The sequence below is a fragment of the Plasmodium inui genome, assembly GCF_000524495.1.
Source record: "Plasmodium inui San Antonio 1 unplaced genomic scaffold supercont1.5, whole genome shotgun sequence".
In the NCBI taxonomy this organism is placed as follows: domain Eukaryota; phylum Apicomplexa; class Aconoidasida; order Haemosporida; family Plasmodiidae; genus Plasmodium; species Plasmodium inui.
The window spans coordinates 579,011-602,534 of record NW_008481839.1 but is presented as its reverse complement, the minus strand read 5'-3'; the positions used below and the strand labels follow the sequence as shown (position 1 = coordinate 602,534).

The window sequence follows — 23,524 nt, the reverse complement described above, 5'->3', positions numbered from 1 at the left end:
CTTATTTCCCCGCGGTTTAAGTCAACCCTACGTCTGTAGAAGCGTACATACAGACGTACGTTTATGTTTTCCTTTGTGTGAACTTGCTAACCACTCACCATAACCCCGTTGCAAGCCGAAATGAAGATTTGGGTCCTTTCGCAAAGTTAGGAACAGGATCCCAGTAACGCTTGTACGGAGCATTTGCGCATTTTTTTGGAGTTCCTTTTTTTGAGTCGATTTCTGGTGCTCCTTTCTGGAGTTCCTTTTTTGGTGTCCGTTTTTTGGTGTTTCTTCCTCCGCCTAGGGGTGTTTCTGCTCTGTGGAGAAGTGCCCCCCTCACAAACCCTCTGCAACTAAGTCCCCACAAAAAAAGAAAAAGACAGACACCACACAACTATGTGGATAAATGTCCGGTACAATGGCGTACAGAGCGCGGTGAAAAATGTCAAGTGCATATACCAGTGGAACCGAGAAATTAGCACAAGCAGGATTTACAGAGACAGAAAAGAAAAGGTGGTCATCCTGGGTTCAGGATGGGGTGGTATTCACTTTTTTATAAACATCGATTTTAGAAAGTACGATGTGACTCTAATCTCTCCCAGGAGTTACTTTACCTTCACCCCTTTGCTGCCCTGTGTGTGTAGTGGAACCCTCAGCGCCAAAGTGTGCACAGAGAATATTTCCACCTTTTTGAGAAAAAAGGGATCGTCAGCTAGGTATCTGCAGCTCGAATGCACAGATATACTCCCCGAAGAAAGGCATGTGATATGTAAAGACAACAAAAAAAATGAAGTAAAAATTGCGTACGATTACCTAATCATATCCGTAGGAGCTAAGACGAATTCTTTCAACATTAAGGGGGTTGAAAAACACGCCTTTTTTGTGAAGGATGTCCCAGGGGTGATAAACATCCGCAAGAGGTTCCTAGATGTCCTAAACCTATGCTCCACGGAGAGAATCTCGAATGAAGAAAGAAGACAACTCTTACACGTCGTAGTGGTTGGAGGTGGACCCACAGGAGTGGAAGTCGCAGGAGAGTTCGCTGACTTCATTAATAAAGACGTCAAAAGGAAGTATAAAGATATTTTCCCTTTCATATCTGTGAGCATTATCGAAGGCGGGAAGAATCTACTGCCCACCTTTACGCAAAACATCTCCGACTTCACCAAGAAGACATTCCTGAATTCGAATATCAACGTACTGACTAATTACTACGTAACAGAGGTGGACGAACGTACCATATGCATCCAATCTAGTGCAGATAAGGATGAAAAGAGGAAACACATCCCATATGGTATACTCATTTGGGCCAGTGGATTAGCACAAACTCCTCTCATTACCAATTTTTTGAAAAAAATACCTGAACAAGTCAACAATAAAATTCTGAACGTAAATGGACATCTCGCCGTTATCGGAATTAGGGAAAAAAATATTTACGCGATTGGAGATTGTAAAAAGATACAACCTCTTCAGCTGCATGAACATTTGAATGACGTCCTGAATCATTTTTCTCCCGGCTGCACGAGTTTCTCTTCTGATTTGCTTAAATCCAAGGCGAATGAGTTGTCGAAAAAGTTCCCACAAGTCAGCCAATCCAAGTGGGACTACAAAAAAAATAAAAGGACCCAAATGGACAAGAATCAATTTTGTCATTACCTAAAAGAGATAGACCAGAATTACCGGTCTCCCACTCCTACTGCTCAGAATGCTAAGCAGGAGGCCTATTTTTTGTCCAACCTTTTTAACACTCTGATGGAGAAGAAAGCTGATGGGAATCACTTCCCTTCTTTTGTCGAAAAATGGAAAGGATCCATCGCTTACATAGGAAGTCACCAGGTCGTGGCTCACCTCCCCTTCTTAGAAATTCGGGGAGGGCTCTTCTCCTTCACCTTCTGGAAAATGGTGTACATACAATTGCTCCTGACGTGGAGATCTAGATTTGCCTTTATTCTGGACTTTCTGCGCATCAAGATTTACGGCAGGCCCTTTTCCAAATGACGGCTCGGGTGGAAGCCGGAACTCAGGAAAAAAGAGGGACTAACCCCATTCAAGTTCCCATCACGGTTGAAAGTGTTACTACACATCTGCGCGAGTAGCTATTTGTCCCACCACGAAAGGAGTCACAATGAGTATGTGAAATATATCAACAGTTTCGATGCCCCATGTTTAAGCCCCTTTGTTTTTTTTTTCTTTTTTTTTTTTTTTGGTCCATTTTTTGGATCATAAGGACACAACATGGTGACCGGTGGATTCTACTTTGGGTAACATTCACCCAACACAGACTGACACATACACACAGGTCTTCCTTTGATAGGACCATTTGTTACGCGACACCATTTGCAAATACGTATCGTCATTTAAAAGTAAAAGAATCAAACAATCGGGAAGTTTATACATGTACACAGTTTACGCGCCGAGAATTCGGATGCGTCTGCACCTACCTATCTGCCATTTTTAGCGACTTGGGGATGGCACACTACACGAGTCTAAACCTGCGACGCCCACATTTTTGGGAAGAAGTGGAGTTGGGCGGATGGTAATGGTACCCTGCTGGCTTCTCCAAAGAGGTGATAAAACCCGACTCTGTAAATTCTCCCCACGATATGTCACATAAAAAAAAAAAAAAAAAATCGCAAAGTAGAAGTTATTTTTAAAAGGATGCAACATTCCCTGCACATTTGAGAAGATTTCCCCAAATGAAGAAAAACTTCTGCTCCCTCTACCGCTACGCATTGAGGAGATCCTTTTCAAACTGCTCCAACTCTTCAGCGTTGAACGTATTTGAATCTATGTCAAAATCAAGTACATCGGAAAAATTTAGCTTATCAAGGTTTGAGTCGCATTCTTTTTGTGACTTCTTGTTGTCTTCCTTTACGCTCCTGAGGGATTCACCTTCTGATTTTACCCTAACGGTGATGTCGTTTTTCTTTTCAACTTTGTCATTCCGCTTTGCAGTACTGTCATTGGGAGTGGGGAGCATCGACGTGTTCGCCCACTCGTTGGTCCCCTCCTTGGGCTTGCTTTCTGGCCAGGACATCTTCACCTCTCCGGCGTCACTATGTAGGGGTTCTTCCCCCCCGTGATGATGCTGCTGCTCATGATGCTGATAGGCGGCATTAAACTTTTCTTCACCAGCCAAGCTGCCCTCAACTGCGTTTGAATTTTTTGTAACGTCCATCATGGGGTCTACATTGTCATTCCCTTTCCTTCTTTCTTCATTCAATGTGTTCCACTGATTCAGCTCGACAAACATGGGATCATATTTCAAGTTATCATATAGGAATGCTTTGTCTCCTCCTTCGTCAGTATGCAGTACTTTGCAATCCTTTGATCCACCCGCATGATGAGTAAGAGGTACTTCCCGCGCAACATTGGGATCATCGGTCTGTGCAACCTCCTGCTCGAGCGGTACACAATCGTCAAGTTCTTCCTTCGTTTCCTCTTCGTCCAGGTTGGCATGGATGGAGGCTTTTTCCTTCTTCCCTCCGTCGTCCTGTTCGTCATCCCCTTCGGCGTCCTCTTTGACCAACTGTTCACTCACCCGATAATGCGCACTAACCACAGCGGCATCGCTTGGGCCATTCCATTTTTCATTCGAGGGTGCGCCCTCCTCATGTGCCACACGCTCCACCTTATCGCGAAACGCGGAACCGCCTTCTCCGCCGTTGCCTTCCCTGTCGTTTTGCTTCAACGCACTATAGGTCCTTTCATTTTGCTCCTCAATAAGATCCAAAAATTCCATATTGCACTTGGAAATGGTTAAAGAGTCGAGCTGATCATTAATCGGTTGATCCCCTTCGACAGGATTCTCCTCCTCAGCGTCAACATCCACTTTGATAGTTTCCCCCGTTGTCCTATGCGAGATGGCACTGACTTCCACTTTTTCGTCCTCCCTTTTGTTACACGCTCCCTCAAATGACGCCTCTATCGAGTGATCAACCAATTCTACATTGGAGTAACCTCCTTGGCCCTCCTCCCTTTTAATCTTCTCAGTGTATTCCTTCGTGTCCGCCAAGAGGCCACCGAACGATTCCGATTTGTCTCGAAGGTTTACGAAGATATCATTGTCCATGTAAATGTTGAGTCCGTTAATTTGGGTCTTCGTCATTAAAAACGTGTCATCCTTCGGTGTGATCGAATCAGTTTTTCTAAGCGGCTTTGATGCAGAGTTACAATCGAGTGTTTCCCCATCGGTGCCTCGTGGAAGGGCTGCGCCACTCTCCTTTGTCGGTTCTTCTGGCTGGGTTAGCCAATCTGAGTGATTCAAACTCTGGAAGCTGAGTAAATTCGAGGTGCCATACACTTCCGATGCGGTTGCTTCTCCCTTGGGCTCTTCTTTTCGGCATACGTTATTGGAGTTTTCTCTGTGTTGATCCCACTCCGTGGGTGCCTCCTCCTCCACAGGGAGCTCCAACTTTGGAAAGCTGAATTTTTTCGTTAAGTGCACCTCTCCCGTTGTTCCTTCCACGGTGGTTGCTTTGCCATTCGTGGGAGGGGTCCATTGGTTTGCAGCATGAGTGGATGTTACCGCATTGGGTGTTACCTCATTGATGGTTACCTCATTTGGTGTTTGCCCAATGGGGGACTGCTCATCCTCCGCGCTGCTACCACATGGAAGCGGCACAAAGTGTAATGGCCCATCAGCGTCGGGGAAATTCTTCATACTCTCGTAGATATCGTCGGCAATTTCGTTGTATATAATGTCAATGTTAAAAAAGTAGGACCTCCAGAAATCCAGCTCAGACATGTAGAAGGGCACGAGAAATCTCTTCGTTCGTTCCAAGTTCGGATCCTCCAAGATTATCTTTTCACTCTGTTCCTTTTTTTTGTTCCAACTGAAGTTGTAATTGTGCAAAATATCTGTGTGTAAAATTTTATTTCGATCGACATTTAATTTTAAAATTTTTTTGTACACATATGAGTTTAAATTGGGGTTCGGCAAATTGAGGGGGAATCCCTCGTCGTATTTTTTCCGGTAAATCTTGGAAATCATGATGTCTCCCTTTTTCCAGGGTACGATTTTGGACAAGTATAGCTTCTGCTCCTCGGAGCGGCCATCACTGGGAAGGAGCTCATCACCCCCGCTGCTCAGCTTGTCCTTGTAAATATCCCCCACAATCCGCTTAAAGCTGTTAAACCCACTGAGAAGTTTCTCATTGTAATATTGGAGCTCCGGGAAGTCCTTCCCACTGATGTACTTGTCGTTTATTATGTGAAAATTCTCCTGTATGGAATTCTTTAGGCTCGTGTCTTGGGGGACCTGCGTAGACCCCCTCTCCTGGCAACTCGCGTTACCTTCATTGGAGGACCCCCCTAAAGGATGGTTGCCGTTAGAGTTAAATTCTTGAAGGCTGTTATTTAAATCTTCCGCTTTCTTTTTTATCTGCTCCCTGACTTCCTTCCATAAGGAGTACATCTACCGGGTGGGCAAGGAGTGTGAAGGAGTAGAGAGGTGGATAAGGACACGTGGGGGAAACGATGGAGGCAACGTGCTGTGGTTTGCCAGGTGGGGAGGAATTCCCCTAAGGAAGGTTCCTCATTTACCATGCGGAAGGTGTTCGAGGGGGGGAAAGGCAAAAGAGTTGAACAGAGGTTATAACTACACACGAAACATCCAACCACATTGAGGATATATAGCGAACTGACTACAATTCGTATGGCCCTTAAAAAAATGGCCACAAAGTGAGGAACAAAAACGTTCACCAGAAGTTGCAGTCCATACAAATCGAAGTCACACAATTGCCTCTATAAATTGCATGGCTTTTTTATTTTTTTTTTTTTCCCAGCTGGGGTGAAAATTTCTTCACATTTTTGAAATTTTCTCGAAACAAAAATTGATGTAGATTTTTCTCGTTTACTATTGTTTGTCCCGCAAAGTGCACGTTAATTTTGTGAGTCCCCTCTTTTGTTGGCAAAAGTGGGAAATGGAAAAAATATGGCCGAGGTAACCAAATGGGAAATAAAAAACTTATACAGGTGGAACGTATGCGTTACGCTCCTCTAAGTGACCCATATATTTGTGTGAAAACGGTTTGCCCCTTCTTTTCTGTTCACATTTTGGACCGGCAAACACCTGATTGTTTTTTTTTTCTTTTTTCATTTGGAAAAATGCATCCCTTTCTTGGTTCACCTGCTTAAGAAAAAAAAAAAAAGACAATTGTTCACCGCTGCCCATTGAATACTTTTCTTCTTTTTGTTGGGGACCATGTGAAACCACGTGCTGGTGCGATTTCCCTACAAGGAAGGGATGCTCGCAAAGGTGTGGGGATACCTTCGAAAGTGGGTGAATACATGTTAGCACAGGTTAACCCATGTTGACGTTTGTAAACAGGTTAATCCATGTTAACACATGTAAAGATACGTGTGCTTAATCGCGCGATGGCCAATCCTTTTGTTGAAGCACATTACACGTGACACTCGGTAGCGGCACGCTTGCGTGTTGAACATGAATTTGCCCCAAGGCTCATACAACTATCAAGAGATGAAAACGCAGTCAGATGGATGAGTGCACCTGGGTGATAATTCCCCGTTTGTGTTTCTCGTTTTTTTTCATTTTTTTCGTTTTTTTGATTTCTTTCGTTTTTTCGTTTTTTTTCTTTTTTTTTCTTCGCTTCATGCCTCCTGCTTCAATCCGAGAGGCTAATCCGGTTCGGGAGAAATGCATATACCAAGGTAGGCAGTGGCCCACATCAAATGCTCCATCCAGTTTGCAAACAAATGGGAGATTTTACAATTCCCCCCCTTATGAGTTGGAAGGCGTGGGAATATCCCTGATCACGCGCATATGTACAGATTTACACGTGTATGTATGTGCGCATGCATGTATGTATGCACATTCGGGCGCTCTTCCCCTTTAAGTAGATAAGTACGCATGCATAAGGGCAGAGAAGCGTACCGGCGCATACATACAGGTACCAACTCGTACAAACGCGTACATCCTTGTGCCTGTGTTCTTATTCCCCTTGTACAATCCCGTTTCCACCGGAGCGACTGGTTCGTACGCGAAGTACACGGAGAGATAACATAAGGTGGTGCCTCCTTGTGTGTCAAAACTGGCCCATGTCAAAAGGGTTAGGGGCCAGCACGCAGCAGTACTTTTCCCCGGCTCTGCCGCTTCTTACGCAGCTCGAAAATGCAATGTTGGCAGACGATCCCATAACTATATCATAATGGCATAGCTCGCTGAAGTACGTACTCATGCTCACACCCACACGGATGAATGTACGCATGAACATTTGCAGGTGGACTTCTTCACGTGACCCTGCGGATGGGAACCACATGTGTGCACCTCACACTCGTGTAAGGGCAGCGAATTCTTCCCTACGCGAACGTTCGCTAAAAATGTATCTAAATGGTGGGCGCGCGAGGTAGGCCTAGGGGCATATGTATTCTTCCCTATATAGCAGAGGCTCGCGTCTTGTGTAACACTTCCTCTGTGTCTGTGAGAAGCAGCTTGCGCATCCTCTATCCCGTCTTCACTGCCTTGAAATGGTGACGCGCAAACAGGCAAGCGTTACTGTATGAAGAAGTTGATACTATTCGAAGGGGGGAGGGGAAGTGGCATAGGTGCCGACTAGCAGATCCACCGATCTGCAAAGACAAAGTCTATTCTTGCACACAAATTAACATAATAAATAAATAAAAAAAACATCGGCAGCGTCTGGACCCTCGCACCATGATTTCAAAAGAACAGAAATGTTATGTGTCCCATCGAATGAGAGGCGCTGCACGCAAATGCACCAGCCCGTTTGATAGTTCGCTTGAACCGCCACCTGAATATGCACCTTACCCCGTCGCACGAACTACGGAAACTTCCCTCCCCGCCCTTTCCCCATGCATGTGCTAACTAGACACACAGTCCATAAAAATGAATGAAGAAATCGATAAGAATATAAAATTAAATAGCAATTTCATAGAGTTTGAAGAAATAATAAAAGACATCAACACCCCGTTCAGTTTTATTGACTTGGTTGAAATTCCTTGTGTGCCTTTAGTGGACATATATGGATTGTCCCTCCTCAGCAATGAAGCATATTTGGAATATAAAAATGGGTTAAGGGAAGACAAGCTAAATCCAGAAGATGAAATTCGATTGACTCTCTTTTTTGCAGTAAAACTATACAAAAAGAATGTCTTAAAGATAAAGTTTCCTTCCTACTATGACATCATCGAAACACTCAAGTTTGACCCTGTGTCTGTTACCATAGGGCTGTTTAACCAATTTTATTTCGAAACCGCATACGAGTTGTGTAATTTATTGCCAGTTAGTGAATGGCCGTCCACCAATTTTTATGACATTTTGAGAAAGGCAGAAAAGACTAGGATACATTTTTTGATAAACAACAAAACGAAATTAAATTCGTACTTCCTGGAAGGACTCACAAACAAGGAAAAAAAAATTTACAAATACTTTATTGAGGGGACTTCCAAGGAAAGGGAGTCCATGAATAAGGAGACTACGCTGTTTTATTTTTACGAAAAGGACAAATGATGCAAGTAGGGGAAAGAAGGGGGGAGGATGAAGCGCTTGTAGGAAGCACTTGTACGGCGCACTCGTAGGAATCAATTGGAGTACGAACGTGCGCGCATGATCCATTTTTTTCCCCTGCGCGTGGACAGCACTTTGAGTGAAAACGTTCGGGGCGGTCTTAAAGGACACCATCAAAGAGTTGTATGTCGCACTGGAGCGGTTCATTCGGACGGGAGAAGAGGTCGGTTAGTGGAGGGGATGCCTGTTGCAACTTTGGACGCCTCATTCTTTCCTTTGTAGTTTTTCTCGCGGGGGCGAATTCATCCTTACCTTGTAAACGCTGTGGTCTTTCCCCCGTGCGAGTTTTTAGCGTCACTTTTTTGTGTTATATATGGGAGTTGCTCCAAGCACATTTACGTTTTGCCTCTCGCGTTTTATTTGTTAACTGTTAACGTCGGTTGCCTAGCTGGCTAGCTGATTATTTTTTTTTTTAAATTCCATTATGATGATTTGTTAATGCAGAAATGGAATAGCTACTTTATTTTGGAACAATTTTTTTTCGTTATGTTTAAAAAAAAAACTCGGAAAAGAAGCCAGTAAAAAAAATATAAAGCGTTAAAATGTTAATTATGCATGTGCGTAGTTAACAACTTTGTGGAGTGGTAGCCGTTGGGGCAGTAGTCTGACATGAGTCGACTGGAACCCCTTTTTTGCCATTTTCCCAGCTGCACACACATTCGGGGGGACGCAACATGGGGATAAATAATTATGAACAGATTATTTCACACGCGCGTTTATTGCGTGCAGAGGGAAGGCGGAAAAAGGATTGTCCTTTTGGCCGTGTTGCACAAAAGTAGACATGGCGTAATACACCCTTCAGACAGGCGTCATGGCGGCAAGGGAGATAATACGCCTCTTTCGGCGAGATCATTCAGTGGGTGGGAGACAACCATTCGCAGGAGGAAAGGATCTAAATACTATTAAATGGTCTGTGGATAAAGGACAAATTAGTTTCTTTGCAGGTTATTTTCCCATGAAGCAAAAATGATAAAAGGGAAAAAAAAAAAAAAAAAAACAGTTGTTCGAAATTAAATAGCCTAACTTGAGAGTGTGCCTATTTTGCAAATGATGAATAGTAAAAGTGGGGGAACAAAATGGGGCCGTGTCACTAAAAATGACTCCGCGCCACCGGCAATTTATGGCAATGACGCGTGAAAAGAGGAGGCTGACTTAGGATAAATCGCAATCAACTGCGACATACCGCGAACCCCACAATGCATAAAAATCGACAACATAGCTAACTGTACAGCCGCAGGTAAAAAACATTCATGCGGGCAGAATGAAAATGATAAAAGTGAAAGTGAGGAAGGGGTGACACAAAAGCCTGACTTAGGGTTAATAGCACACACACCAGTGTCACTGTATAATATCACTCAAGGGGAATGTCATCTGCATAGACGTACATACGTATGTGGTGGGTAGATTAAAAAAAAAAAAAAAAAGGCATTTGCGCATTAAATGATGTGCAGTTAGCGCACATAAAAAGCGGCAGGACTTGCCGCGAGTAGGGGTAATTAAAAAATGTGGAAACTAATCAATGGGGTGAAATGTGGCACATGAGTTCATAAATATGTATACACCCTGTACGTATGCAGAGCTAACTTCTTAGTAGTAAAAAAAAAAAAAAGGCGGCAATATCGACTGGGCATACACAACAAGTGCGTAGATACGTACGGAGATATAAGCTGCCTATACAATTGCTCCGCGCAGAGAAAAAGAAAGGGGGTAACTCTTCAGGTGGCAAATCTTCACCATGTGTTCCTGTTGTTACAGTTGTTACTGTTCTTCTTTTTGTTCCTCTTTCTCACCCCGCTCTCCCCGTTTTAAGAGGAAAATGCCTTCACTTCTTCTCCGTAACTTTTAAATACACACAGCACAGCAGCGTGACCACCCCGAGGGCGTTCAACCCGTAAGTCACAGGCAAGTGTTTCCTATCGCCAAGGTACACATAAACCACGTCGGTCAAGTAGGTGAGGTAAAAATTTATAATTAGGCACAGTGCACTAAATGCGAACATAATTCCGCACAGCTTTCCGAAATGCTGCTTGGAGTATTTCTCATCGACATAGCAATAGAAGCAGGAGAAAACGAAAGATATGTAAAAGAAAAACAAAATGATTGCCATGATTCTGAAAAAGTACCCATCGAATAGGATCAAAAGATATGTCAGAAATATAAACACGTTATTTATTAATATACTGTATATAGAACCAAACTTTCCAGCGAGGTAGCCAAAGAAAGGGGTTGGGATAAAGGACAGAATAGTGGAAAGAGAAAATATTGTCGTGAGGTCATTATCTTTCCATATAAAAAAGGATCTGTTCGTTTTTATAAAATAATCAAATCGAATCATACTGGAACTGCATATAAATAAGGTGATTAAATATTCCCATTTCTGAGGATGATTCCATAAAGCTTTTATTTTATCTGAAAAGGTAGAACCCTCATCATTATTGTATAAATTCTTATCTGCACTTTCGATTCTGTCCATTTCGTTCATCATACTTATGCTTCTTTTCTTCTCTGGGTTTGAAGATCCTGTGGCTCTTTCACTGTTTACTTGAGAATCTCCGCTCTTCTTACTCGGTATGATAAAGATACCCACAATAAATGCATACAAGCTACATGTGCACAGGTAAAATAGGCACAAAATGTAGAACTCGTTATCCTTAAATTTGTACAGGTAGAAGAAGGCATATTTTAAAATCGACCCAATGGCGAACCCCGTGGATCTTGCTGAGCCCAGGATACCAAAAATTAGGGACTCTTGTCCAGGGAAGTACTTGGATATCTTTAACAAGGGAATGAAGGACAAGTCTGCTGAAATACCGAGCATTAAAAAGAACAAATACCATACGTAGGAAAACTTGCACACGGCTAGGGATAGAAATGCTCCTGCTAGGATTATTTGGCCACTTAGAAAACAGACCTTTTCTCCAAAGGTATCCAACACGTAGCCACTTACTGACGATAAGAAAAAATGAACAAAGAAGGCCAAGGTAAATAAATTGTTCACAGCTGCGTCTCGATTCCCACATGTCATATAGGATATATTTGCGTCCACTTTAAATTCCTTCATGTCATCCGTCGGCCCACATAATTCGCTGAAGGCACCTGACTTGTATATGATTGGCTGCCAGCCACTGAATCCTGAATGGACGAAAGTCGCCATTGCCGCCACTATGGAGTACATCCCGACGGCCACCCATTTGTTCACCCTCAGGTCGTTCGACACGCTCTGCTCGTACTTGAGCTGCGATATGTCTTTCTTCAACTTCTTGTGCGACATGGTGAATTAACTTCGCGTGTGTTAAGCACCGTAGTTAGATTCTTTGCTTAGCTGTGCTCACCGCACGTGCGCGGGGCCCCCTATCAACTGGCAGCTATCGAACCTCTGATGGCGGTCCCCTTTCGCCCCCGTTGTTTGGTTCAAACCTGTGCCACTTCGAACCGGTTTGGGCACGGGCCCCCCTCTGGCTGCTCCACGTGTGCGCTGTTCTTCTTCCCCGCTCGTTTGGGTATCCTTCCAAATGCGGTGGGAAAAAAAATAAAATAAAAAGAAAGAAAAAAAGGAAGCAACAGCAGCAAAGGGGTCACTTCAACTGATGCAACAAAATGTTACGCTTTAATAACATTTACAACGTTCCACAAGCGATTGTAAAAAACAGAAAAATGTTATAGGGAAGCTGCGCAAAAATTTAACCAAGCCAAAGCGAACACAAGTGGGAAAAAAAGGCGGAGAGAGGAAAAAATATATATAAAATATAGAAAAAAAAAATAAATAAAATAAAACAAAACAAAACGAAAAATTCGGAAGAACAAAACAAAACAAAATTAAAAAAAAAAAAAAACTGATGGCACGTTTGAAGAATGATATCCTGTGAAAGATTCATACTAAATGCAGCGATGTTGCCGGGAATTCTTCCTGATACAAGTCGTCCACTGGATATGGGGGGCATAAGCCGTCGTGCTTAGGGAAGGATATCTTCGCCCACGTTTTACCCGTATGCCTTGTGCCCATATAATGCCTCTGTGAAAGTTACATGCGAGTTACGCGAGCGCAACATACAGGATGCCACATGCTCCGTCCCATATGCCCCGTGCAACATTCGGTTAATTCCGCCACCACGAGAGGGTCTTTCCATTTGACGCCTCTCCCCAAACGGCCTCCATTTTCTTAAAAATTTTGTTCCACTTCCTTCTCGACGTTTTCAAAGTGGTTTTTTTTATTTTTTTTCCTTTATTTTATTTCTTATTCCTTCAAATTGACATCCTTAGCTTGTCACCATTTGTGTGCTCCTGCGGGAAAACTAAAAGTGCGCAACGTGGACGAGAAAAAATAGTGTATAGAAGAGCCCTCCGAACTGTGTTATAGTAGGTATAACATGTTACGTCCATCTCCACGTGTATGTTGATTCTTCAGTTTGCCCTGGCCATTTGGACCGGTTCCATTCGAAGCGCGCTTTTCGATTTGCATACATGGGCAGGAGTTTGCCGCTTTCGTGGCACGCCTCTTTTTCGCCTGTGTGCATCCCCTTGTGCATTCCCATGTGTGCTTTTCTTTTTTTTTTTTTCCCCACCCCTTCTGTCGATAGTAACCCCCCAATACGCGTGGCGAATATGCAGTAGCACAATTCGGTGCGGTCGAAAGTAAAAATTGCTATGGAGGGACACCACCGCTGTTTCCTGCATCCCGTATCAGCGCGGTAGCGTCACCAGTTGTGTTACACTGCGCATCACAGCGTGAGTGAGATCTCACGAGATGACATCATATGCGTGGTAAAAACTGCATTATAAACTTGCGCATAAGCACGCATACAAACTTGTATGAGCGACTTCCTACCCACGCAACAACCCGCGTCGAACCAATCGAGTTGCTAAAAAGCCGTGACTGCTTAAACAGAACTCAAAAAAAAAATGGACGAAAGTTTTGGATAAACAAAATTTGCTCTCGCAGCAACACGCAAGGCCATATATGGTACATGTCGGAAAAGGAGATGAGGTGCCCCCTTCGTTCGTTCGGAAGGGCAAATGCTCAACTCGTCTCTAACACAGGGTTGCCGTGTCGTAGAAAAAAAAAAAGAAAAAAAAAAGTAAACGAAAATACACCGGGAAAAAATGACGGGTACGTATGTTTTCCCTTTTTTTTTCCCCCCCCAATCCTCTGTGAGATCACTTTGCAAAGACGACACATGCGGTTTCAAGAAAAGGAGCTAAAAATGTAAAGGGGGTCAAATAGCGTGCACATGGATAAACTGCGGAAGATTATTAATCCCGCATTGCTGTAACTGCTTCTTCTGTGTTAAATGCACAGGATGGTGTTCACATCGGTGTAGGCATCGAAGGCGCAAATATATTTTGTAAATGCAACAAAAGTGCGGCTATTCCTTTCCCCATGTATTACGCTACTGAGCGATTAGGAATAATTTACACACGCTAAGCGGTTAAAATGTGTCGGTGATCAGGGAGGGAAGGGTTTTCCATGCGTTTATGCACCTGACCATGTGCTGTTTGTGGAAGTACATACGATCAAGGGGGAATACAAGAACACATACATATGTGTTTGGTACTGAAAAGGGAATGTCTCCTTCCCCCCAAGGTTGGCTTCAAAATGGAGCGTTCCACCAGTCAGTCCCACGGTGATCCTGCAAAAATGGGCTGGTGGTAGCCTACTCATCCAAATTGTTAAGGGCCGCTAATTCATCATTAAAAAAAAGCTCGTTACACCCCTTCTTGTTGGCATCCAGACATTTATCGACCCACTCACTGTAGACGTCAATGCATTCATCCAGGCTGGTAATCTGATTTGCGTACTTGACTCCGCATTTAAGGCAAGTCAGTTCGCCGATTCCTTTGGATCTGTGCCTACGAGGGGGGCGAGGTTAAGCGGATAACCGGGGGGAGAAGGAACAAAAGTGCAAGCATAACCAGCATAAGGCGTATCCCATCCCATCATGGGAATCGTGAACAAGAGGGGAACTCTTTCCTTCACTCTTCCTTACAGCTTAATGTCGACCGATTTCTTGTAGCTGCAAAATGGGCAGTTGAATTGCTTATCCAATTTTACGGGCTTCTTTTTTCTTGGTTTAACTTTCTTGACCTTACTTCTCGCCATGTTGCATTGGAAGTAAATTCTTTTCTGTTTTAATTTCCGGCGGGCAGGGGGTAACGCTAAACAAGGTAAGAAGTACTCAGGGGAAGCGTCCAACAGGGAATCTGTCAATTGCGCGTTGGTTGCTGTGTTCACTTAAGTGGGACTATGGCGTATGCGCTATATCGACTTGGCATAGCTAGCTGAGCAGGTCCAACTTGCCGGGCTTTCCCAATTGAATGGATGCAACGGCAGGATTGTCTCACGTTCAGCCTTCTATGCAACAGCTGCTTCCCTGTGAGGGAGGGGTGGTGGGGGGATGATTTGACCGTTCCGCTTGCTCGCCTTAAAAGCAAATTGGTAAATAGGAAGGTAGGCAATGCGAAATAGCGACTTGGAGAAGGCGGGTCAAAGAAAAATTAAAAAAAAAATTCATAAAAATGTATACGAATAAAATAATTTTAAAGTGCGGAAAAAACTGCGGCCATTCCATTCACTGGCGCAGCAGCGGTGAAGAGTCATCGCAGAAGTAAAAGAAGTCGGTTAGGGAATCCTGGGGTTGCCATTTTTAACACAGCTTCAAGAATGGTCAAATAAGCAACGGAGTGACCATGGCAAACGGCGGAGAAGGAAAAAGGGAAAGAAACTCCTTTTTTTTTCGCACTTGCGGAGAACGGGCGTGGGGAGCAACGCGAAAAAAAGGCAGCTGATAAGTGCAAAATGAAAAGTGAAAAGCGAGCTGAAGCAAAATCGACGGCGTGGAACTTTCAGCAGTGGACAATTTCGCGCAAGGAGAAAAAAAAATCATCAAAAAGGACTGCGAAAAAATCACCAAAAAGGACGCCAAAAAACACCGCAAAATTTTTTGCCAATTTTTTTACCAACAAATACCCGGGAAAAGTCAACCAAAAGGCACATCCCGCATGCGCTAAGCACAGCATGCACACGAATGTGTATTTTATCTTTTCCCGAAGTGTTCACAAGGACGCGTGTTCAGTCAGGATTGTATAATTTTAAACTGCACGATTGGAATGGCCTCCTGATGGGGCACGAGTGGCCGGGGGACCCACGCAGAGGTTAGATAGCACAAAAAAATTGCAAGGCAAAAAAAAAAAAAAAACTTTAGACATTAGCCCGAAGCCAAATATGCGACTTGGCAGATAAAGCACGGCGGGAGAATAGCAATCTTTGACCCTGAAGCTGTGCGGCAATGGAGCAGTCAAGCGGCGAAAAGGAAAAATTGCAAAATTGCAAAATTGCAAAATTGCGAAATTGCAAAACTCCCAACAGGCCGCACGGCCGGAGAATGCATCCCGAAGGGAAGGAGGAGCCTCCGGTGAGGACACAGATAAGACTCCTTCCCTTTTCAGACGCAAAATTCCTCATGAGCTTCACCACGAAAAAGGGAATAAAGTGAGCCTTTGCAAATATAGCTGCACTAGATAGTAACAGCGCGGAGAGGGAACGCAAGGCGAACTCAAGGTGAACGCCAAGTTGTACTGATCCCCCACCAGGAGGTATACAAAAGAAGGGACCGCTTTTATCATGTCATAATATTTTTTTCTAAAAAAAAAAAAAATAATAATATGCACACACATGTGTATAGGATTGCACATCTGAGATACTGCACTTGTTTGTGTGCCCCTCTGAGTGAGGAAAAAATAAAAGAAAACGGAAAGGTGAACTAAATTCTCACGTAACCCTACCAACTACGTGATCCTTTTCGCTCTGGAATCTTCATCCTTCCACAAAGTGACATGACCCAGTGTGAGCACACCCCTCCCCCAACTAATGAATAAAGATGACATAGACCGATTAAATGTATTCCCCCCCGAGGGAGGAGGGGAAAATGAAAATGACGAAACGGATGAGAATGAGCTCGGCAAAAGGGAAAAGTGCATTCCCATTTTGGACACGTCCTCTCCGGGGGGCAGTCATAACGAAGTCGGGGGCAGCAATCAGAGGGACAATCTTCCGGAAACAAATGATTCCCCTAAGGGGGAATCTCCAATATGTACTTTAGGCGAGGTGGTCCAGGTGGGAAACGGTGAAAACTCAGAAAAGGCACAGAAGGCAGAAAAGACAGAACACGCACAAAACGCTGAGAACGCAGAAAACACTGCGAGCATCACCAACCCAGATGACACCATGAATCGTGATCAAGCCAAGGAGGGCACCCCCCACCCAACGGAAAGGAAGGAAAGTGCTCCCCTAACCTGCAGCATAAACACCGTTGCAACGACCGACAGTGGGGAAAACGACACGACGGAAAGTCCTCCAACGGACACTCCAAATTGTTCCAATTCTATTAGCTGCATTAGCACAGTGCGTAATCATAACACACATGCGCAGGTAGAATTGGTAGAGCACAAGTTAGAGTGCATTCCTGTCATAGGCGAAGCGAAGGAAGCCAATTTTGCACCCCAGATAAATCTAGAATCGAAAAGGGAGAAGTCGAATCTGGTAGAAGCTGCCAATCCCTGTGCGATAGTGACTTACAGTGAGGAGTTACTTGCAGCTGAGGATTGCACGAGGGAGGTAGCTGATGTCGTGCGCGAAGTTGCTGGTTGCATGATTGCTGATATCGCGAATGAGGTCGCCAAGAACAGTGTTAAACGAGGAGAGCAGATACTCTCCCTCGCACGCACAGTAAGCAGTTTCCAGGCCGAACTGGTGGAAAAAAACAAAGGCACATTCGAAGAAGTTAAAAAAAGGAGCTGCCTCTTTGTGCTAGCCATCCAGAAATCATTTATGAACAAAACAGAAAAGATCCTCTGCACCAAGTGCAGCCCCCGATTGGCGTGCCTGAATGCCTGCCATGAACTTTTCAAAGTAATATTAAAACTGCAAGTAGAAAAAGAAACGAGCGAATTGTACTTGTGTCACTTTTTGGACAAGCTGAAAAGGGACGTGGAAAAGGCCAACGATACGGCGCAACAGCGATGGGCACATGAGATGACCGAGCAGATGACCCAACGGCTGACCCAGCCGCTAACCGAACAGGTAGCGAAAGAGGTGGCTCACCAAATGAAGGAAGCACAACTCAAAATAAACAGCCTAACCAAAGACAAAACAACCCTTATGGAAACCATTAAAAAGTGGGAGGTGCATTTTCACCAAATGAAAAGTGAACAAGAAATCATCCACGCCAGGGTTAAAATCAGTGTCCATACAAGCTTCCTGAATTTTACGGAGTATATATTTCATCTTCTCCTAAAGGTTCATTCTGCCCTTTGCCAGAAGAGTGACAAACTGGCATTTTTAATCAACCGATTGAAAGGCGTTGGACTTGACTGCGGAACCTCCCAGGGGGGGAAAGCGAAACGGAAGAGGAGGGGGAGGGAGGCACGTGGAGAGACCCACCACAGTGATGGAAAAATCCGTACGGATAAAAAAAAGGAAAGGCAGAGAAGGAAAAAAAGAACCGTGGGAAGAAGCAAAACTGGCAATAGGAGCGAAGGTAGCAATGGGAACCGACGTAGCAGTAGAAGCGAAGACTGCACGTCCTCCCTTGGAGGGAGTAGCCCCCCGCGCATTGACAGCTCAAGCTTCTCCAAATCGGGTAACCACCACTCGTGTAGCACCTCCTCCTGTGTATCCAACTCCAGTATGTGTCTTTCGAATGAGTTGTGCCTCTCCGATCTGACGCACATGAACACGAAGGGACTCACGGACAAAAGGGGCAAAAAGAAGGGACGCAGAAAAGTGAAGCAGCTGCTAATAAGGGCAAGTCCATCCAAGGAGGGGAAAAATAGAGCTCGCTCCGTGGACAACGCGGGGAAGGCGCCCCCCAATAAGGGGAAAAGGAAACCTGGCCATAAGGAGCTGCGGGATCGACGAGAGCGGCACCATCATCACGATAAACGCAAGTTATATAGCCGGTATAGGAAATACAAAAGGCTCTACGCCGAAGAGCTGCAAAAAAACAAAACGTTACATTTTCTGCTGACGAACAAGGTAAAACTGGCGAGAGGGGGGCGCGGCCTCTAGCGGTCTGGACCACCCCTTACAAACATGTAGCCTCCTCTGCATTGACACACGAACAATTCTACATAATGTGTACCTAATGTGTACATACTATGTACCTCCTGTGCACATAATTTGAATGATTGTTCATCCATTCTCGCAGGATGAAGAAATCGCACAAGTTCGAAGTGCACTGAAGGAAGAGATGCACAGCCGACTTCTCCTCCACGAGAAGGAAGAGAAAAACAAATTAAAAGAAATAAATGATCTGAAGGGGTTGCTACAGGATGGAGAAATAATCAATAGAAAGCTAGCTATCCGAAATGAAGAGGTGGAAGAACTAAATAAAAATTTAAAAAAAAAGCTCGACATGTATGAAGACACACAGGAACAATTAAACAAGAAGATGTGCGAACTGAACATGGTACTTAGCAAGGAGAGGAGAAAGATCAAACGGTTGGTTTCTCAAAATGGAAAAATGAAAAGCGCTCTTTTTGGATATAATCATGCAGTGAACTTTCTTGAAAGGGGGAGATATCGTCCTAATGGAAAGTGGTGCGTTAATGTTTCTCCTGCGGAGTGTATAGACGGAGATATGGGGAGCGAAGCGGACAGCAGCGTTGGAAGTAAAGAAGACAGCAATGTGGGAAGCGAATTATACAGCGAGAGCAGCGAACATTTGTATGAGGACGAAATGTATGCTCCACTAGGCACGGTGAAAAAGGTCCAAGATAACTCTACGAAGAAGCAAAGGAGGGAACTGCTTCTGCAAGGAAAAATTAAGAAAGCGCATGGGTACCCACATAACAACAGGGGAAAGGATGCCTATGGAAGGCAGTACGAGCAGAATGAATACAAACACGTTAAGTTAAACTCCTGCTGCTTTAGTGATAACTCCGTGGATGTTCGGATGCCGAGGAGCAGGCGCGTCCGGCGGGGCGGCGGCACCAAAGGGAAGCTGGGCGTCCTTAAAAAGGGCAACGGGGAAGAAGTGGAACATCAAAAGGGGAAACATCAAAAAGGGATACACCACGAAGGGTGGCAAAATGGACAGCACAACACGCAACACAACACGCAGAACAGAGACCATCAGTGTGCCCCCCCAAACAGAGACGAGCGAGTACCCATCGATGACCAAATCCGAAGAGACCTCCAAAATTTCGACGAAACGAAGTACAAAAGGATTATAAGTGACATTACGAAAGAGGAAAAAGTAATTGAAAAAATGAAAGAGGACGATTTGTATTCTATATTTATGCAGAACTGGGAGGAATCTCAATCTCACATGGGATCAGACGAAGGGACAAGAAATGGGCCCCTCTCCTGGTCAGGATCATTCATGCACCATCTGAATAGAAGCGTGCTCTGTGCCAATCAAGAGGAGAGAATCCCCTCTGGAGGGAATTATGAGCAAGTGGAAAGGGGGATAACTAAAGGGACAAAACGGGGCGACTTCACAGAAGGTAGTTACACCAACGCTGTGGATAATCTCCCGGATGGACACACAGACGGGGCCTACCTTTGTCGGGAGGAGAACACCATGGGGACAGTCACTCAGGGGGGAGGAACCCCAATGGGACATCCTTCACGGAACGAAAATGTCACGTTAAATTATGACCCGAACGGTGCAGACAAAATGCATGTATTCCCCGTGGAAGAGACGCAGATTGCTAATCGAACAGATCTGCTAAGGGGGGAGGAGCAGCCCCATGAGGGGGAAGCAAACAACAGGATGGATACTTCAAAAGAGATGAATGACTATGTTGGGAAAGACATCGGTGGTGTCATCGGTGGGGCATATACTTGCGATGTCCGGGACGGGGACCCTGACATGGGGCAGCATGGAACGAATGACATCCAAGGGAAGGAATCGAACCAACCTACCAATAACCCCCAGGGGGAGGCCATTGACGAGGGAATCTTAAAAAATTACGAAACGTACAAAAAGAACAAAGACAAATTCATTCACCTGACTTTACGCAGGAAGGTAGCGCACGTGGGAGAGGAAGATACACCCACAGGAGGAGGAAAAAAAAACACATCCCTAGCAAAAGTATTAAACAAGGAGATGCCCAGAAGGGAGAGTAAAAATTGTTCCCCTCTTTATGCCGAGGAAGAGGAGGCCTTCCAAATGGATAAGAATTATTCCCCTTTTCAAAGCGCACAAAATGGCAATCCCCTCGATAAGGATAGGGACATGCGAGAAAACCTCATGATGCATTATACATACCGGAAGGACAACCATAGGGGTGTAACCCTAGACAGCAATATCCACGATAGGAGTCACATTGCACCAACTGCATATGACAACACGGATGCGCACTTCTTTCAAACATCTGAGAGGAGGGATGAGAAACGGGTCGAGATAAGGAAGGGCAGTCTGGTGCATGATCTAGGTGAACAGAATGACGAACGGGGGGCGCAGAAGGCAAATGGAGAAGCCAAAAGAATGACCCCACTCGGAATAGCACGCAACCCACACACAAACGAATTCAGCCTACATAATGTGAACAACAGTATGTTGACTAAAAATGGTGCAAGTCCTACAGGCCATACAAGTGGTACAAGCTATCCTCCTTTGGGTGGGGGAAATTCTCCGGAAAAAAAGATCCTCCCCATGTGTGAAGATATCACTGCCCTGCATAAGGAAGGACTAATTGGGGACAGTCGCCGAGGGGACGGCGCTGCGTACTCATCGCATTCCTTGAGCATGTTGATGGGCGCCAATCGGAAGGACAAGATTGGGTGCAGACTAATCACCCCGGATGCACCAAACGCGGGTGCTACCCTATATGCGGGAACCCATTTGGTAAAGGGCGACATGAACGCAGAGAAGTTGTGTCCCCCCCTGTCACACGAGGAGCACAATACACCACGTATATGTGCTGCGAAATTAAGTGAACGGAATGGAAGTGCCACACCGACGGGAACCCCTCCAATCGAGGATCATTCACGTGGCGCAGCAAACGGAATAGTAAATCACACCCATCAGAAAGGGGGCAATCCTTGGGAGAGTAAAAACAGCGTGGGTAGTACCCACCCCAAGAATGAAGCGCTCAATAAACCCCTCAATGAAGCATTGGGGCCGTACCAAAAAGGCGGCGCAGCTGTACCAAAAACGGACTCCTGCGAAGGCGCCTCACAGAGGAAGAGTGTCGGGGATAGGGGCGTCTTAAGTAGGTTGCTCAGGAGGAAGTAATCCGGTCACTCATTGAGATTACTCAATTTTCCCCCTATCGATCGATCCATCCTTCGTTCGTTTTTTTTTTTTTTTTTCCTTTTTTTCCTTTTTTTTGTGCTCCCACGAGCAGGTTAAACGATATCACCCCCCAGGGGGCGTCGAATTTACACCATTTGCGCGTCGCATTGGAATTGTCTAGCGGACACCTCGCATTCGACAGTTTTATGTTTTTATGGTTTTATATTTTCCTGACTGCACATTTTTATGGCTTGATAATTTCCCCATTTGATAATTTTGTTGAACCCCCCTTTTTAAGAAACATTCTCTACAATGGACCGCATCGTGTTATACCTAGGGCTGGGTATCGGCTGCGTAGCGGCTGTGTGCGGGGCGCGGGAAGATACTCACAAGTGGGAGTAGAGGCCCCTCTTAGGGAACTGAAGTTGGTTTACCCCTATGTGCGCAAATGAACCAGTTGAAGCATGCGGGGGATGCAAAGAGGTGTGCCTTTCATGTGCGCACATCTGTGTACATCTTTGTGCATCTTTGCTTGGTTCGCTCTCCCCTTTCAGTCATTCAGGGGAAGGCAAAATTAGACGGTTACTATATCCGTCTAGGGGGACAAATTAAACGAACAGTTTTGTTACCTAATGGTAAAAAAAAGTTGGATGCGCATGGCGGCAAGAGAAGAACCTGAATAGGTATCCCATTTTAGCCCCCTTCTTGGAGAAATAATTAGGCGGAACTTAAAGAAAATTTGCGGCAATCAAGTGGGGGAAGGGGGCAAGTGATGAGGGAAGACCCTGCCGCGCGGGGGGAGGGGGAGGCACAAAACAAAAATTAGGAAGAAACAAATGGGGGGAAGAAAGAAACAAAAAAAAAAAGGCCAAAAAAGAGAGAAATCGAAAGATACACACTGGACGCACGCTCCACGGAAGCGATGCATAGAAGCTGTGCACACAGAAACTCCTCCCTAAGAATGCTTCGAAATGAGGACTTTAAATTCTTCGTACAGATCGGAGTTTGTCTCGCCAAATATCACTTGCGCCTTTTTCAACGTCTCCTCTCTCTTCTGCTGGTGGTTATTCAATTTCTTGATGTTCGACAAAAACTGGTTAAACTGCTCGTACGTCAGTCTGCTCCTTGCGTTTCGGAAGAAGGCTCTTCCGTCTGTGTTCTTCTCGCCTGAGGATCTGCAAAGGGGGTCGGCAAAATGGGACAATCAGAGTGGGAAGAGGCGACTGAATCTTTACTGCTGGGTTTATCAAGAAGAGACAGCCCTAGGGGGACCTGCACATGGAGTGCACACCACTCCTCAATTCGCATCCATGTGGTCACGAATGCGAAATTGCAGGGGGAAGAGCCATCCAGGAGTCCCTCCTTCCCGAATGAGACCCTTTTCCCACGCGAATGTGTAATTCCCCCCTTCATACTGCCCCATTCGACACCTTTCAACTCCTCCACTTGTTAGCATCTCCCTCGAGGTTACCCCGCTCCCATGTAGGGCGTGTTGAAATTCCCGTTGATGATGTTGTGCGCGTCCGAATTAACAATTTTGTTAATTAGGGTTTGGCAGGAGTCCTCATTGCCATTGATCTCGAGCATCGTTCTTGGTGCGGTCGTTTGAAGCATGTCGTCGGCGGAATAGTACTGCGGGGGGGAGGATCGTGGAGTGAAGGATGGTGGAGTGAAGGATGGTGGAGTGAAGGATGGTGGAGTGAAGGATGGTGGAGTGAAGGATGGTGGAGTGAAGGATGGTGGAGTGAAGGATGGT

General features: G+C 45.1%; 7 protein-coding genes across 7 annotated transcripts in view; 3 read left to right on the top strand and 4 right to left on the bottom strand.

The window, feature by feature from the left end:
* Positions 1 to 378: 378 nt before the first annotated feature.
* On the top strand, positions 379 to 1,980 carry C922_01585 (NADH dehydrogenase; the record flags this gene model as incomplete). Its single annotated transcript, XM_008817188.1, has 1 exon — positions 379 to 1,980. One exon carries the CDS (start codon positions 379 to 381, stop codon positions 1,978 to 1,980), a length of 1,602 nt encoding a protein of 533 aa, XP_008815410.1.
* Positions 1,981 to 2,707: 727 nt separating this feature from the next.
* C922_01584 (hypothetical protein) lies at positions 2,708 to 5,398 on the bottom strand (the record flags this gene model as incomplete). Its single annotated transcript, XM_008817187.1, has 1 exon — positions 2,708 to 5,398. The coding sequence occupies one exon, from the start codon at positions 5,396 to 5,398 to the stop codon at positions 2,708 to 2,710; it is 2,691 nt and encodes an 896-aa protein (XP_008815409.1).
* A 2,451-nt stretch (positions 5,399 to 7,849) lies between these two features.
* C922_01583 (hypothetical protein) lies at positions 7,850 to 8,473 on the top strand (the record flags this gene model as incomplete). Its single annotated transcript, XM_008817186.1, has 1 exon — positions 7,850 to 8,473. One exon carries the CDS (start codon positions 7,850 to 7,852, stop codon positions 8,471 to 8,473), a length of 624 nt encoding a protein of 207 aa, XP_008815408.1.
* A 1,879-nt stretch (positions 8,474 to 10,352) lies between these two features.
* On the bottom strand, positions 10,353 to 11,801 carry C922_01582 (hypothetical protein; the record flags this gene model as incomplete). The annotated part of the gene is made up of 1 exon (XM_008817185.1): positions 10,353 to 11,801. The coding sequence occupies one exon, from the start codon at positions 11,799 to 11,801 to the stop codon at positions 10,353 to 10,355; it is 1,449 nt and encodes a 482-aa protein (XP_008815407.1).
* A 2,380-nt stretch (positions 11,802 to 14,181) lies between these two features.
* On the bottom strand, positions 14,182 to 14,627 carry C922_01581 (hypothetical protein; the record flags this gene model as incomplete). Its single annotated transcript, XM_008817184.1, has 2 exons — positions 14,182 to 14,377; positions 14,515 to 14,627. 2 exons carry the CDS (start codon positions 14,625 to 14,627, stop codon positions 14,182 to 14,184), a joined length of 309 nt encoding a protein of 102 aa, XP_008815406.1.
* A 1,767-nt stretch (positions 14,628 to 16,394) lies between these two features.
* C922_01580 (hypothetical protein) lies at positions 16,395 to 21,768 on the top strand (the record flags this gene model as incomplete). The annotated part of the gene is made up of 2 exons (XM_008817183.1): positions 16,395 to 18,560; positions 18,733 to 21,768. 2 exons carry the CDS (start codon positions 16,395 to 16,397, stop codon positions 21,766 to 21,768), a joined length of 5,202 nt encoding a protein of 1,733 aa, XP_008815405.1.
* A 955-nt stretch (positions 21,769 to 22,723) lies between these two features.
* The window catches only part of C922_01579 (hypothetical protein), a gene marked incomplete at both ends in the record, with an annotated part of 2,381 nt that continues 1,580 nt past the window's right edge, over positions 22,724 to 23,524 (bottom strand). Inside the window, 2 exons of the mRNA XM_008817182.1 lie at positions 22,724 to 22,943; positions 23,240 to 23,400. Of these exons, the coding sequence (XP_008815404.1) occupies positions 22,724 to 22,943; positions 23,240 to 23,400 (381 nt within the window). The remainder of the gene's footprint in view (positions 22,944 to 23,239; positions 23,401 to 23,524) is intronic.